The sequence below is a fragment of the Pteropus vampyrus genome, unplaced genomic scaffold, assembly GCF_000151845.1.
Source record: "Pteropus vampyrus isolate Shadow unplaced genomic scaffold, Pvam_2.0 Scaffold74, whole genome shotgun sequence".
Taxonomy (NCBI): Eukaryota; Metazoa; Chordata; class Mammalia; order Chiroptera; family Pteropodidae; genus Pteropus; species Pteropus vampyrus.
Genome location: NW_011888855.1, coordinates 6,315,404 through 6,328,488, shown reverse-complemented (window position 1 = coordinate 6,328,488; position 13,085 = coordinate 6,315,404). Strand labels below are relative to the sequence as shown.

The 13,085-nt window shown below is 57.9% G+C and overlaps 1 protein-coding gene across 1 annotated transcript; it reads left to right on the top strand.

Annotated features, from left to right (window-relative positions):
* The first annotated feature begins 7,677 nt into the window (after positions 1 to 7,677).
* PITX1 (paired like homeodomain 1) lies at positions 7,678 to 13,083 on the top strand. Its single transcript, XM_011362343.1, has 3 exons — positions 7,678 to 7,953; positions 10,324 to 10,556; positions 12,520 to 13,083. Exons 1-3 carry the CDS (start codon positions 7,785 to 7,787, stop codon positions 13,057 to 13,059), a joined length of 942 nt encoding a protein of 313 aa, XP_011360645.1. The 5' UTR covers positions 7,678 to 7,784; the 3' UTR covers positions 13,060 to 13,083.
* The last annotated feature ends 2 nt before the right edge of the window (positions 13,084 to 13,085 follow it).

The window sequence follows — 13,085 nt, the reverse complement described above, 5'->3', positions numbered from 1 at the left end:
GCCACATAGCAAATAAAAGACACAGAAAAGATTCCAACTCTGGCCATCAGGTCTCAAAGGCAGCTTTTTGGCACTATATGCTCTGCCTGGGAACAAAGCATGCAGAGGGACACACGCACACACACCCCCAGTCACCACTGGGAATAAAACCAGGAAAATCACTGGTGCGCAGGGGTAGGAATGTGCAATTTCCTAACACAAACGCCACAGTGAAAGCCACCCCAGCCTGGGCCCTCCACGCCTGGTGGGCCCTCCGTACATATAGTAAAGGCCCAGCAGTTGCATTCATGCTAGAAGAGGCCTGGACACCTGGGGTGTAGGGGGGAAGGCTGCTGGAGACAAGGTCGGAAGTGTCTCAGCCTAACAGCCCTCAGGGCCAGACCCACCAACAACCAGTTTCACACATAAAACAACTCTCGTGGCAGTGGGAGAAGCAGAGGCTAGAATTCCTGAAGTGCAGAGTCCAAGACTGTTTCTGCCAGGCCACTCCAGGTTCAGGTCTGAAATCATGGATATCAGAAACTCAGCTCTTAACCCTTCCAATCCTGTGTGCACTGAGCCCCACACACCCACCAGAGGAGTGTTGCCTGCTGTTGAGGGTCGAGGGGAGGCTGTGGAATCTCCAACAGCAAGACAGGGTGCAGGGGCCACCCGTTGGGGCCTGAGTGCCCCACCCCTGTGAGCTTGGGTCAGACCAGCTTTGGGTGTTGGGAGGGATGCCCAGGTCTCCACATTCCCGCATTCCCCGGGGCCAGGTGGCCCTGGAAGCACGGGTGAGCAGGATACCCCTGCGGCCTCTCCCGCAGCATGTGTCCACAAGAACCAGGCAGGGAGGCGCCACCAGTGACGGCCCCTCATGAAACATTGACGCCCAGCCTCCAGACTGCCATCTTCCAGCACCTTGAGCCAAAGCCACAGCCCAGGAGTCCTGCGACCGTCAGCCCGCAGGCCCCACACTCCTGATCCCAAGCGTGGTCCCTGACTGATCCAGGGGACCAGCTGTCCCATCCCAGGGTCCCAGCAGCAGCAGGCTCAGACTGGGTGCTTGGGGAGATCCGGAGCCTGTTCTGCCACTCGGTTTCCCCGCACAAGGCTTCCGGCAGGGTTGTCTGGCCATAGACAACACTGGAGAAACCAGTCCCCTGAGGGTGGAACCCAGTCCCCCCCAGTCCTGCCCATCTCCCAGTGGCAGCCAGCCAGGGACAGGCCAGCGGGCCTGCATGGATTATGTCCTCCTCCTCTGGCCAGGGCCGAGCAGGGAAACGCTGGAGGGTGTGCAGGCAGTGGGGCTGGACAAGGGGCAGCAGAACTTCCGTCCTCCTATGGTTGGTCTCCCCTTTCCTCATCAGCCCAGCCCCTGAGAGGAGGATGGAAGGGGGGGGTATCCTCCAAGCATGGCAGGTCAGGTCAGGCGGTTGCCCCTACACACACACACACACACACACACACACACACACACACACACACACACGCTCTGGGGTCTGTCCTCAAACCTCCTCGGCAGCCAAGCTTTCTTCGCCAGGGACTATCCCTACTAACTCGCAAAACCAGCTCCCTCCCGCAGGCTGAGCAGAAAGGGGAAAAGGTCTAGTCGCAAAACCCGGGACTGACTGTCACTTAGCAGGACCTGGGGAAACAACGACCAGACTCAGACCAAAGGGAGGTTGGGCTCTACCTCTCGAATGCCAGGTGGGAAACTGAGCCCAAGGGAGAGAAAGTGCGCTGGTCCAGGCCCGAACTCGCTGCGGCTTCGACCGCATGCGGCCCGGCCCCTCCTCCACGCTCGCAGTCCCAGCCCAAGCTCCCCAGCCTTGGGCTCCCGGCACCAGCCGTGTGGACCCTGCCTGCTCCCCGAGGGAGACCCGGACCCCTAGCCCAAGGGACTGCTCACCGCCCCCTCCCCGCTGGTCCAGGCCAGAGCCTCGCTTCCCCTCCCCCCTTCCCGCCTCCCCAGCCTGTGTCCCCGCCTTCCCCGCGGGCGACGGGCGGGCAATAGCAGGAGGAGCGGGGCCCAGCCGTGGCAGCCCGGACCTTGCACGCCGGGATGTAGCGAACCTGCGGGGACCCAAGCTGTGCGCACAGCCGGAGACGCAGCTGGATCCGGGGCCCGGTCAGAGTCGAAACCCAAGCCGGAGTCCGTGGCGAGCGAGCCCGAAGCCGACGAGCCGCACACGCAGCGCAGCCCGGGTGAGGTAAGAGTCGTTGGGCTAGGGGTACGGGTCTCCTACCCGCGGTGTTGGGGCGCAGTGAGTAGTGTCTGAGTTCCGTGCTGTTTGCTCCGGTCGTATGTGGGGTCCAGGCGGTGGCGCGGAAGTGAGCGCATTGCGCGGACGGCCAGGCACCATCGAGGCAGCACGAGGAGCTCGTTCTTGCGCTTAGCTCATGGTCACAGCTGCCATCACCGGGCGCTGCTACCTCACCTAATCCGTGGGCCCACCCTACACCTCGGGCCCCAGGTACCCCAAGAGCGCAGCAGCCTCGAGGGCGCGGGCCCCAGCCTTGTGAAGGGCACAGCCCTGGCCGGACGCTTTTCGTAGCCCCTCGTGGCGGCACGGGCTGCTGGGGACCTCTGGGAGAAAGGGCAGGCGACAGAGCCACCAGCCGTTCCCCGCCGCGCCTGGGAATGGGGCCCCTGCACGAGCGGAGGCGCTGGCCCCTCTGCACACCGGGGGACTTCGGCCTTAGCTTCGCCTCAAGAGGGTATTTTTCCTAAACGAAACTGCTTCATTCGTTCTCTCATTCGTTCGGGCAGCTATGCCGCAGAAAAGCTACGGACATCGGCTGGAGCCCCGGCGCTCTTCGCCGCGGACCCTGGCGCCCCCAGCCCCGCGGCCTCCCTCACCGCCGGCACCGGTCGGGCTTTCCTTACCCTAAGAGAAACCCTTAATGCCCTTCGCAAACTCCAATAAAGACATTCCTGCGGCTTCTTCAGGGTGTAGTTGTTGACGCAGAGCTCCTGAGCACACAGCCGCTTCTCTAGACCCGGGTCCGGAATTCTGAAATTGACCAGTGTCCTGAATCTGAGCGGATTCGGCAGTGGTTCGGCAGTGGTAAAGCCAGAGCCCGGCCGCAGAAATGGGAACCCCAGGCTGGAATCCTGGTTCCAAGGTTTTCCGACTTAGGGATTCCCTTAATCTAAAAATACTTGAGTCCACCTTTCTGAGAAACTAAGGCTCGGTATTCTCTTGGCATCCCGATGGTCCTTGACAGCTCCCAGGGTCAGAGCCGGGCAAGCTCAGGTTCCTGTCTGCTTGGTCCAGGGTACATGTCTCTGAGTAATGGCAAAAACTACAGCAGGGGCAGCACAGGAAAGGACGTGCTGGACCCCTGCCCTTTCCTCAGACTGCTTGGGATTTCTCATCTCTACCTCGAAAAGGAAAAAATGCGGCCTGGACGCTAGGACATAGGGGTGGCATTTGCTGACCTTCGTTGAGCCGGGCTGAATCCCCTTCTCTCAGGAAAGTGGCTGCTGGGAAGAGGCTGTGGTACTGCTAAAGGTGATCCTCGGCTCCCTAGTTGTGCGACTGGCCCCTGCCACTTTCCTAGCCTTCTCTTCCCCTCAGCTCAGCTGTTCTAAGAAACCAGATAGCAACCAGTGGACCTGGGTGAGCCATGAACCAGGTCAGCCCTGGGCCCTTACCAGCTGCTGACCTCGAATTCTGAGTTCCATGTTTCCATGACGCTCCTCTTAGCCGCCCTGCTTGAATATTTCTCAGGTCTCTCCCCACCAGGACAAGCTCGAGAACCCCAATAGACAGGAAGCTTCAGGCTGGGGTCCTCCGAAGCCTAAAGAATCCAGCAAGATTGTCCCCAGCCCCTACCTGGGTACCCCTTTTTCCCCTCACCCTGTAATTGCTTGTATTCAAAGAAACAAAAGCTTTTATTGGGGAGGGGGTCTTAAACCAGGCGGAAGGCAGTAGGTGGTCCAGGCTGCGCTCAAAACTGGGTTTTCTAGTTTGAACTTCTCCTCTGCCTAAGAGGCTTAGGGCTGGAATGTCCCAGAGAGTCATGGATGACCCCGGGGGGCAAGCCATGGCACATTCCTTCTCTTTTCCTAAAATCCCTTGATTCTAGTGCAAAGATTAGGGCAGGGTACCCCCATGAGTGGGTAGAAGGATGTCCTCCATGAAGATACTCCAACCACCCTTCCCAAATAAAATTTCTAAACCATTTTTGGGCACAGAGTCTGTTCTGAGTGAGCCCAGCCTCGGGAAGGGTCCCTGTCATGACCACCTCAACCCCCACAACAGTCCAGGTTCCTCTCTGATCAGCTCGGCCAGGACTTCTAAGCCCCGAATTTCCTGAAAGTCACAAAATCATTGCTAGCTCTGTGTAGCCTGGAGGGATAGAGAATAAGGCACATGGTTCCGGCTTCAATAAGCCCCCTTCCCTCCTCTCCCCGTGTCCCATCGTCAAGTGAACTGGAGGCTGCAGCGGCAGGCAGGCATTACTGTGTCCCATGGCAGACATGGGAACTGAGGCACAGTGCAGGTCAGATCTTCCCCAAGGTCACATAGCAAAGCCAGGTAAACACTAAACCCCTACACTTACTCGTGAAAGAGAGCTGCCTCTTATGCTATGCGTTTGTGTGACATATCTGTGAGAGGGCAAGAAACCCCTACCCTGCTGGGGAAGAAGACAGAGCGCCCAAGTCCCTTTTCCAGCCAACACCCAGGATCAGGCCAGGGGTCCCTCTCTATCACTTCCTCACCCCGTGCTCATTCAGGAGGGTTTAGCATAACAGACTCCCCAGGGCAGTCCCCAATAGTCTCAGCCCCTCTCTGGGGCTTAGGGACCCTGGACACGTGGAACTTCACCCACAAAAATCTGAGGGCCTTTCCATCCACACAACAGGCATCAAGACTTCCAAATACAGGGAGTATTGTGACCGCCTAGAGCACTGCCCGATGCTTGGGTCCAGAGGGGCACACAGCAGGAGCTCGATAACTGTATTAAATGCATCAACAGTGAGGGAGGCAGGCAAGCCCCTCAAACTGAATAGCCAGACCAGCGGAATCATAAAACAGTCCTCATTCATAGAAGGCCTGACTCTTCAAACCCTCTGGGGAATGGGGGGCTGTGACCCTCAGCCTCTGGATGCCCACAGACAGATCGTTCAGTACATGTCCCCGCCCAGAAAGGCACTGTGCTTCCCACCTTGGCCTGCCATTTGGTGGGCTTAGAACACATTGCCTATCCCCTGCCAGCCATATTTTATGCCAAACATCATCAGCGCTCTGGGGCCCAGAGGCCCCTGGCTGTGTGCACACGTATATGACTGTACTCAGCACTCCTATGTGTGAGTGCAGTGAGTATGTGTGCCTGTGTGTATACGGCACACCTAAGTGGGTATGCAGTACATATGTGTGCGTGCATGGTCCTGTGCCCTGTCTATGCCCAGCAGGCTGGGCAGCATGCTGTCCTGTCGGGGTAAAGCAGCCACGCAGACGGCAGTATGTGAAGGGGCACTCCTGGGTGTGCTGCAGCACCTGGATACCTCCTTGAAAGGGGATATCTGCTGCTTCAGAAGACTCGGTCAAGAAATGTGGTAAAGATGAGGCCAACAGCAAATGCCAGGCCACCATACTTCACAGTCTCCCCCTTCTACCACCTCCCCACACACACCAAGACTATTTTTATTGTGGGGGGGGGTCACAACTTAGAGAGACTTCCTTTTGGGAAGAAAGAGCAGGAGTCGCTGAGCCTCCCCAACCCAAATTCCTGGATGTATCCTCCCTCTGGCCTCCGCCTCAGACCCTGCCCCCAGTGAGAATGGGCCAGGCCCTAAGGAACTGTGCCTTCTCCCTAGTGCCCAGAGCTGTGGGACTTGGACTGAGGCCCAGGGAGTGAGAGGCAGGCCTGGTTCCACCCTGAGCCTGCCCCTGCCCCTGCCCCTGCCCCCGCAATCCTCACCAAGGAACTCAGCCTGGGGCCTCCCTCTGATGGGGAGCCAGGATGAGGGCTCAAGGCAGTGCCGGCAGAGCATCCCAGCTGCTGACAGCCTGCATGTTCAGTCCCAAGCAAAGACCCCCAGGAAGAGATGAAGATGCACTGGGCCCTAGGGGATGGCACGAGGCCTGGAAAGTAGGGCAGCGTTTCTCCCCCAGGTCCCTTTCCTGCTCAGCACTGCTCCTATCTGGTGGAACTGGTCAGCAGGTGAGGAGCACGAGGGCAGCCTGGGGTCCAGCTGTGGCCAGAGGAACAGGTCAGGGTCACACCCGACCACCCCAGCTGTCACCTATTTGGCCAAGACTCTTGAGGTCTCAGGGCCAGATAACAATTGTTGAGCGAAATCCTTCAACAAACTTCGCTGAAGTAGACTCATGGAGGGGATCTTTCTTAGAGGCGGGAAAGGGAATGTCTTTGCCTTTACCCATGAGAGAAGCTCTACTATAGGTTTCCTAGGCTGTGGGCCCAGTGTTGGGAAACTGCAGTCACTTTGCCTGCCAGGCCTATGCCTGCAACTCTGGAAAGCCAAAGCGGAGGCCCCAGGCCACCACAAACTTGTCCTGAAGTGGGCAGAGGCCCACTGGTTGGCGGCCAAGGCCAGGGTCTGGCGGATTTGGCCAGACAGTTAAAAGGTGCAAAACAAGGAGAGAGAGTCCTACAGAAGAGGATGTGGAGCCTGGTGGGGCTCCTGGAGTCTCCTGCTGCACTCACCAGCGGCCTGTAGCCAACAGAAACGTTTCATCTGATTAGAAGCCATCAGTTCTATCCCAATCCCGGAAAATTGACTGCGGTGCAGAGGTGGGGGCCTGAGAAGCAGCCTTTGGGGAGAAGGTCCAAGCTAATTAGGAGGCAGCATCCGGGGGCCCATTAGAGCACAGGCTGCTGTCACTCAGTCGGGCTCAGGTCCCGGGAGAAGAGGCCGAGGAAGGAGGGGCCAGCGGCCCCTCGAGGAGGACACCGCTAGGAGCTGGCAGGACAGGCCCGGGTCTCTGCCCCTGCTGCTCTATGCAATCCTGTTCGGTGGGATCCTACTCAGCTAACACTCACTCATTCTGGGCTATTCTTGCCCAGGGGCTGGGGACTTCGAGGTGGCCCAGACAGGAGTTGATTCTGAGCGAAAACAGTCATTTGGGGTAGAGGTGGGCACGGGCCGCGCGGGACTTACAGGCCAGACGCGTTTCTTTTGTGCGGCCGGGGAGAACTCGGTGTGTCACCGGGGAAAGAGGGAAAGGCGAGGCGAGGCCGCGGGAGGGGGGTGGGGGGAGGCGGCGCGAAGGTGCCTGCAGAGGGGAGGGCGCGGGCGAGGCCGGGAGGGAGGGAGGGAGGGCGGCAGAGAGGGCGCGGCGGAGCGGGCGGCTCGGGGCTGGATTCCGCCCGCGCTCCCTCGCTCTCTCACTCTAGCTCGCTCCCGCCTCCCCAGCCCCCTCCCACCCAGGCCCACCCCACCCACCACCCCTGGCGCAGGGACTGCTGGAACCTGGCGGTGCGCGCTGTCGCTTTAAGACAGCCTCTGCCGGCGCCGACCCGAGCCTTAGAACCCGGCCCCGGATCGGGAGCCGGAACCGGGGCCGGGCGGGCGGCTGAGGACCGAGCGGCGGGAGCGCAGCGCGGAGCGCGAAGCTGGGCGCCGGGTCGCGAGAAACCGCTGCTGCTTACGCCCGCCTGGCCCCGCAGCCCCGGGCGGTCCATGGGGCGGGCCCGGCGTCGTTGCGGGCGCCGGCAGCCCTGGGGGGCGGCCGCTTAGGCGCTGCGCTCTTGTCCCTGCAGGTCGCAGCCAGGGCGGCCGGGCGCGCCCAGCCCCGGCCCCTGGAGCGCCCGCCGCGGTCCCCGCCTCCATGGACGCCTTCAAGGGGGGCATGAGCCTAGAGCGGCTCCCGGAGGGACTCCGGCCGCCGCCGCCGCCGCCGCACGACATGGGGCCCGCCTTCCACTTGGCCCGCGCCGCCGACCCCCGCGAGCCGCTCGAGAACTCGGCCAGCGAGTCGTCCGACACCGAGCTGCCAGGTAAGCGCGGCTGCCCGCGAGGCGCGCCCGGGGCGCCGAGCCTGCCGGGGCGCCGAGCGCGGGGAGCCGGGGGCAGGGCCTGGCGCCCATACCGCGCAGTCGGGCTCCCTCTGCGCCCCGGGAGCGTCAGGACCTTTCCTCTTCCCATTCCCCAACCGACGGGGAACGCGGAAATTTACACGCTTTACGGAGCGGACGTGTAGTGCTTTACGAAGGCGCTTCCACGGGGCCCCCACGCGCTAAGAGACCGACAGCTGCACGAACCTACAACCCGACGGACGGACTGACAGCCACTCTCGATCAGGAGCAAGGACGGGAGGAAAGTTAGGTTTGCGCAGTTAGGTGCCATGGGTCCGCTCGAACCGCAGGAGAGGAGTAGATAGATCGAGAAGGAAATGGGCAGCGGGCGAAAGAAAGTGCCCAGAGAGACGGAGAAGGGGAAAGACACCCCGACAGACAGACAGTGGGTGACAGAGTGAGAGGGAGAGACGGAAGAGGAGGAGTAGCGAGAAAAGTCAAAAAAGCAAACGAGAAAAGTCAAAAAAGCAAACGGGGGAGGGAAGGTGGAAACAAACTCAAGGAAAAGCGAGACAGAGAGGACAGCGAGGACCAGCAGGCCAGAGGGCGCAGCCCAGCGCAGGGCAGGACCCCTTCCTCAGTCAGGGCTCCTGGCCCCGCGTGCGTCGCGGGAGCCGCAAGGCCGCACGGCCAGGGCTCCAGCTCGGCTCGGGCACTTCTCCCTTTGCGCTGCCTTATTGTCGGAGCTCAAGCTTTTCTCCCGGGCGCGAGCTAGGCAGCTGAGTGGGAGGTGCGAACAGTGGCACCGGAGGTGAGGGCAGAGGCACGGCTGATGCCCCTCTGGCCTGGCCTCTCGGGTCCTGGATCAGCTCCCGCGCTTGCCGTCCTACCTCGGCGCCGCGGCCGAGCTCCACGCTCCCAGGGCCGTGGGCTCCTCTTATGCGTTCATTTCTTAATCCACCACCGAGTGCTTCTCCACGCGTTTTTAATCTCTATTTGTTTCTGTTTTGCATCCCTAAGTGACTTTCCCTGAGAGGTTCTGTTTGCTTGGTTAAAAAACAATCAACGCAGGGCTGTACTTTTGTTTCCAAAAGTTTTAAGCGTGGCCTTTGTTTTTTAATCTTTAAAACCGAGAGAATTAATATAGGTTGCTTTTTAAAAACCAAATCTATGAGGATAAATTTAAATTTTTAACTGTATTTTTCGATATGTAAAGAATTATTATACTAGGTATATTTCTCTGGAATTTAAAATATCTACATGCAACATTATTCGGGAGATTTTAAAAAGTCAATCCAAAATGGCGCGTTTCTGGGTAGCTTCTCAAAATCCATTCATAGCAGTGTTATTGTGGGAATTTAAGTTATTTAACTATAGAGTTATGTTTCCCTGAGATTTAAAAATTGCCTCTAGAAGGACATTATTGAGAAGGGGTTAAAAAGCTATCTACAACAGTATATTGATTTTTTTTTAATCCCAAAGAAGTAAATGCCTGTGTCTGCCTGGAGTTTATACACGCACAGCACTGTATTTAGTTAGGAGTGTGTTTCTGGCTTCTTAATTTGCATCTGCTCTGTGTTCCTGCCTATTTTTAAGAGTTTGTGACCCATTCAATGCTTTTAGGCATAGAGCTGTGAGTTTTTCTGGGCTTCTGTGTTTTGTTCTTAGTTTTTTGTTTGTTTGTTTGGTTTTTGTTTTTTTTCCTAATGTTTCCATGTTTCTATGACTGCATTGTTTTGTGTAGCTTCAAAGAGGAGAAGCTAGAGCCCAGGTCACCTAGACAGAGTCTGTTGTCTGGGCTGCCTGTGCTGTAGCTGGAGAAATTTTCTGGGCCTTGGACTTGAGGCCTGGAGCTGAGGCGAGAACTGGGCTATGTCCTGCCTGCCCAGTGGGGCTCCCACACAGCCCTGGGGAGAACAAAGTAGAGGGGCTGCAAGCCACACTGCCTGGCTCTTGCTCCAACCAACCAGCTAGCTTCAAGCTAGAAAGAGTTGATACTAGTTCGGAAAAGCTGGGATCCCTCAGATTTAGACAGTCTCTTGGAAATGTACATTTGCCGGGGACATCAGCAGTGGGACTCAAGGTTGAGCCAAATTGTCAGAGTAGGCCCTCCTGCTCCAGGAACCTAGCCCCCACCCCGCCCCCGCTCCTGGGCTCTTCTCCCACACGCCAGACCAGAGGTGACTACTGACGACCAGGCGCGCGGTGGGCTCTTCCCAGTGGGGACAATTCCAGGGCCTCTGGTGGGAGGGAAGGCAGCCAGCACTAATGGCACGCACTTCGGTGGATCCGGGACGGGGTACAAAAGGGCATAAGCCCGAGATGACCGGCGCCCCATCCTGCCTGCTTCAGAAAAGGAGCGCAGCGGGGAATCAAAGGGGCCAGAGGACAGCGGTGCGGGCGGCGCGGGCTGCGGAGGTGCGGAGGACCCTGCCAAGAAGAAGAAGCAGCGGCGGCAACGCACACACTTCACAAGCCAGCAGCTGCAAGAGCTGGAGGCCACGTTCCAGAGGAATCGATACCCCGACATGAGCATGCGAGAGGAGATCGCAGTGTGGACCAACCTCACTGAGCCCCGCGTGAGGGTGAGCCTGGGGCGTGCGCCTAAGGGGACCCGCGCAGACGGCTGCTGGCCACCTCTGCCGGCACTCGAAAGCTCTTACCCCAGCTCAGACTTTCACTCCTTCCCAGCGCTCAGACCTCCTCCTTCCCTCCACCGTGGGAGATTTCACCCTAGGCCCCGGTCTGCCCAGTTGCTGCCAAGCCCTTTAGCCGCTAGCACCCTGGGCTGCAGCCGCCTGGGAGCTCTGAGACACGCATCCTACCTGACTCCCAAGCTCTACCGCAGCCCCAACCCAAAGACCTGTGGCCCCAGGAGACTTTCCCAGGCCCTGTAGGGCCCAGGGCCCACTTGGATGGGACCGCCCTGGATAGCACAGAGGATTCCTGGCTGCTGGGGACCTCAGAGCTTCTGGCGCCTTCCCCTGAAAACGAAAGGGAAAGGCATGTCCTGCCTGCCAGCCTGGGAGAGGCCTGAAAGGTGCCTAGGCTCGGGGGTCTCAAAGCTTCGTGGGCAGCAGTCCCATCCATAGCTAGCTTCTCCAAAATTTCTGGAATTCTCCTGACTTATCCCCAACCATTCATCCAGTCAGTAGCTGGGCCCTTAATTACCTTTCCTGTAGCTCTGGGGTCAGGTGAAGTGGGGAGGCAGCTCTGGTGGATGAGTGACTGTCGGGTCGAGTCCTTTTGGAGACCAGGTCTCTGTCAGACCAAGACCAGACTGTATCCTCCCTCTCCTCAGTCTTTGGTTACCAGTAAAAGCAAGACTTTCCTACCAGAGCAGAAAGAATGATTTCTTCTATGGTGTACAAATATTTAATCAGATATTGGGAGTACATCCCAAGCCAGACCAAAGTCCTACCTGGGCTCCTTGCTACAACCCCAGCTCACTCCTCCCTAGTCCAGCTGGCCAGCCAGGTGGGACACGGAGTGAGGACAGCACTCAGTAATCCCAAACTCACTAATCCTTCCGGGGTTTATGGTGGGGCAGGGGTGGAATCAGGCAGTATCAGTGCTGGAGACTGGAGAAGGCTGATACGCAGGGTCTGGCAAGGAGCTGAGGAAACTCAGCAGAGGGCTGGAGAGGCAGAGGGCATGCAGTAGGAGGATAGGTGAGCATCGGCAAGGACTAGCAGTGGGAAAAAAAGAGGTTCCTACTAAATTTTGTGGGAGAAAGTAGAGGGGGAGACTAGAGAAAAACTAGTAAGAAGTGAAAGGACATTAAATATTTGCAGAGAAACATTTGGCATATACTTGGGTGGCAGGAAAGAAATATTTAAAGGAGAAGCAAAAGTATCAAGTATTTGAGAAAAAGAATCAACTATTTAAGAAAAACAGTGAGGGTCAGATATTTGGAAAGAAAAAAACTAAGTATTTAGGGAAGAAGCTAAGGGATCAAAATGGGGTTTAACGACGTAAATGGACTGAGGGAGAAGAAAGCAGTTCAGATAACGGGGTGGACTAAATGAAAATAAACATTTGGGGCAGAAATAATATCAAATGTTGCAAATAAAGATGGAAACAGCGTATGAGGAATGAAAAATAGATTGAAGAATGGGGGTGTATAGGACGATCCCATGTTTCAAGAAAGAAAAATTGCTTTTGTATTCCAAGGAAAAGAAAAAGGACGGAATATTTAGGAGATAGATGGGGACCCGCTTGGGGGGAAAGGCAAGAGATGACTGGTTGAGAGAAGAAAGAAAACGAATATTTGTTAAAATAAAGGAGGATCCGTATTAGGAGAAGAAAACGAATTTAATTTGGGTAAGAGGATAAAGATCAGAAAAAAGGAAAAGACATGTTTCCTGGGGACAGGAAAAGAACCATTATGGAGAGAAGGCAGGGGCGGAATTATCGAAGAAAAGAAACGATACTCGAAACGATACTCGGAGAGAAGGAAGCTGGGCGGAGGGCTGGAGGTGGGGGTGGAGGTGGAGGGACCTTCCCGCCCTCTGCAGCCCTGACCCTTGTCCTGCCACCCTCCCCCAGGTCTGGTTCAAGAACCGGCGAGCCAAGTGGCGGAAGCGCGAGCGTAACCAGCAGCTGGACCTGTGCAAGGGCGGCTACGTGCCGCAGTTCAGCGGCCTGGTGCAGCCCTACGAGGACGTGTACGCCGCTGGCTACAACTACAACTGGGCTACCAAGAGCCTGGCGCCAGCGCCGCTCTCCACCAAGAGCTTCACCTTCTTCAACTCCATGAGCCCGCTGTCGTCGCAGTCCATGTTCTCGGCACCCAGCTCCATCTCCTCCATGACCATGCCGTCGAGCATGGGCCCAGGCGCCGTGCCGGGCATGCCCAACTCGGGCCTCAACAACATCAACAACCTCACCGGCTCCTCGCTTAACTCGGCCATGTCCCCGGGCGCCTGCCCGTATGGCACACCCGCCTCGCCCTACAGCGTCTACCGGGACACGTGCAACTCGAGCCTAGCCAGCCTGCGGCTCAAGTCCAAACAGCACTCGTCGTTCGGCTACGGCGGCCTGCAGGGCCCGGCCTCGGGCCTCAACGCCTGCCAGTACAACAGCTGACCGCCCAGCCCGGCCACGCGGGCCCC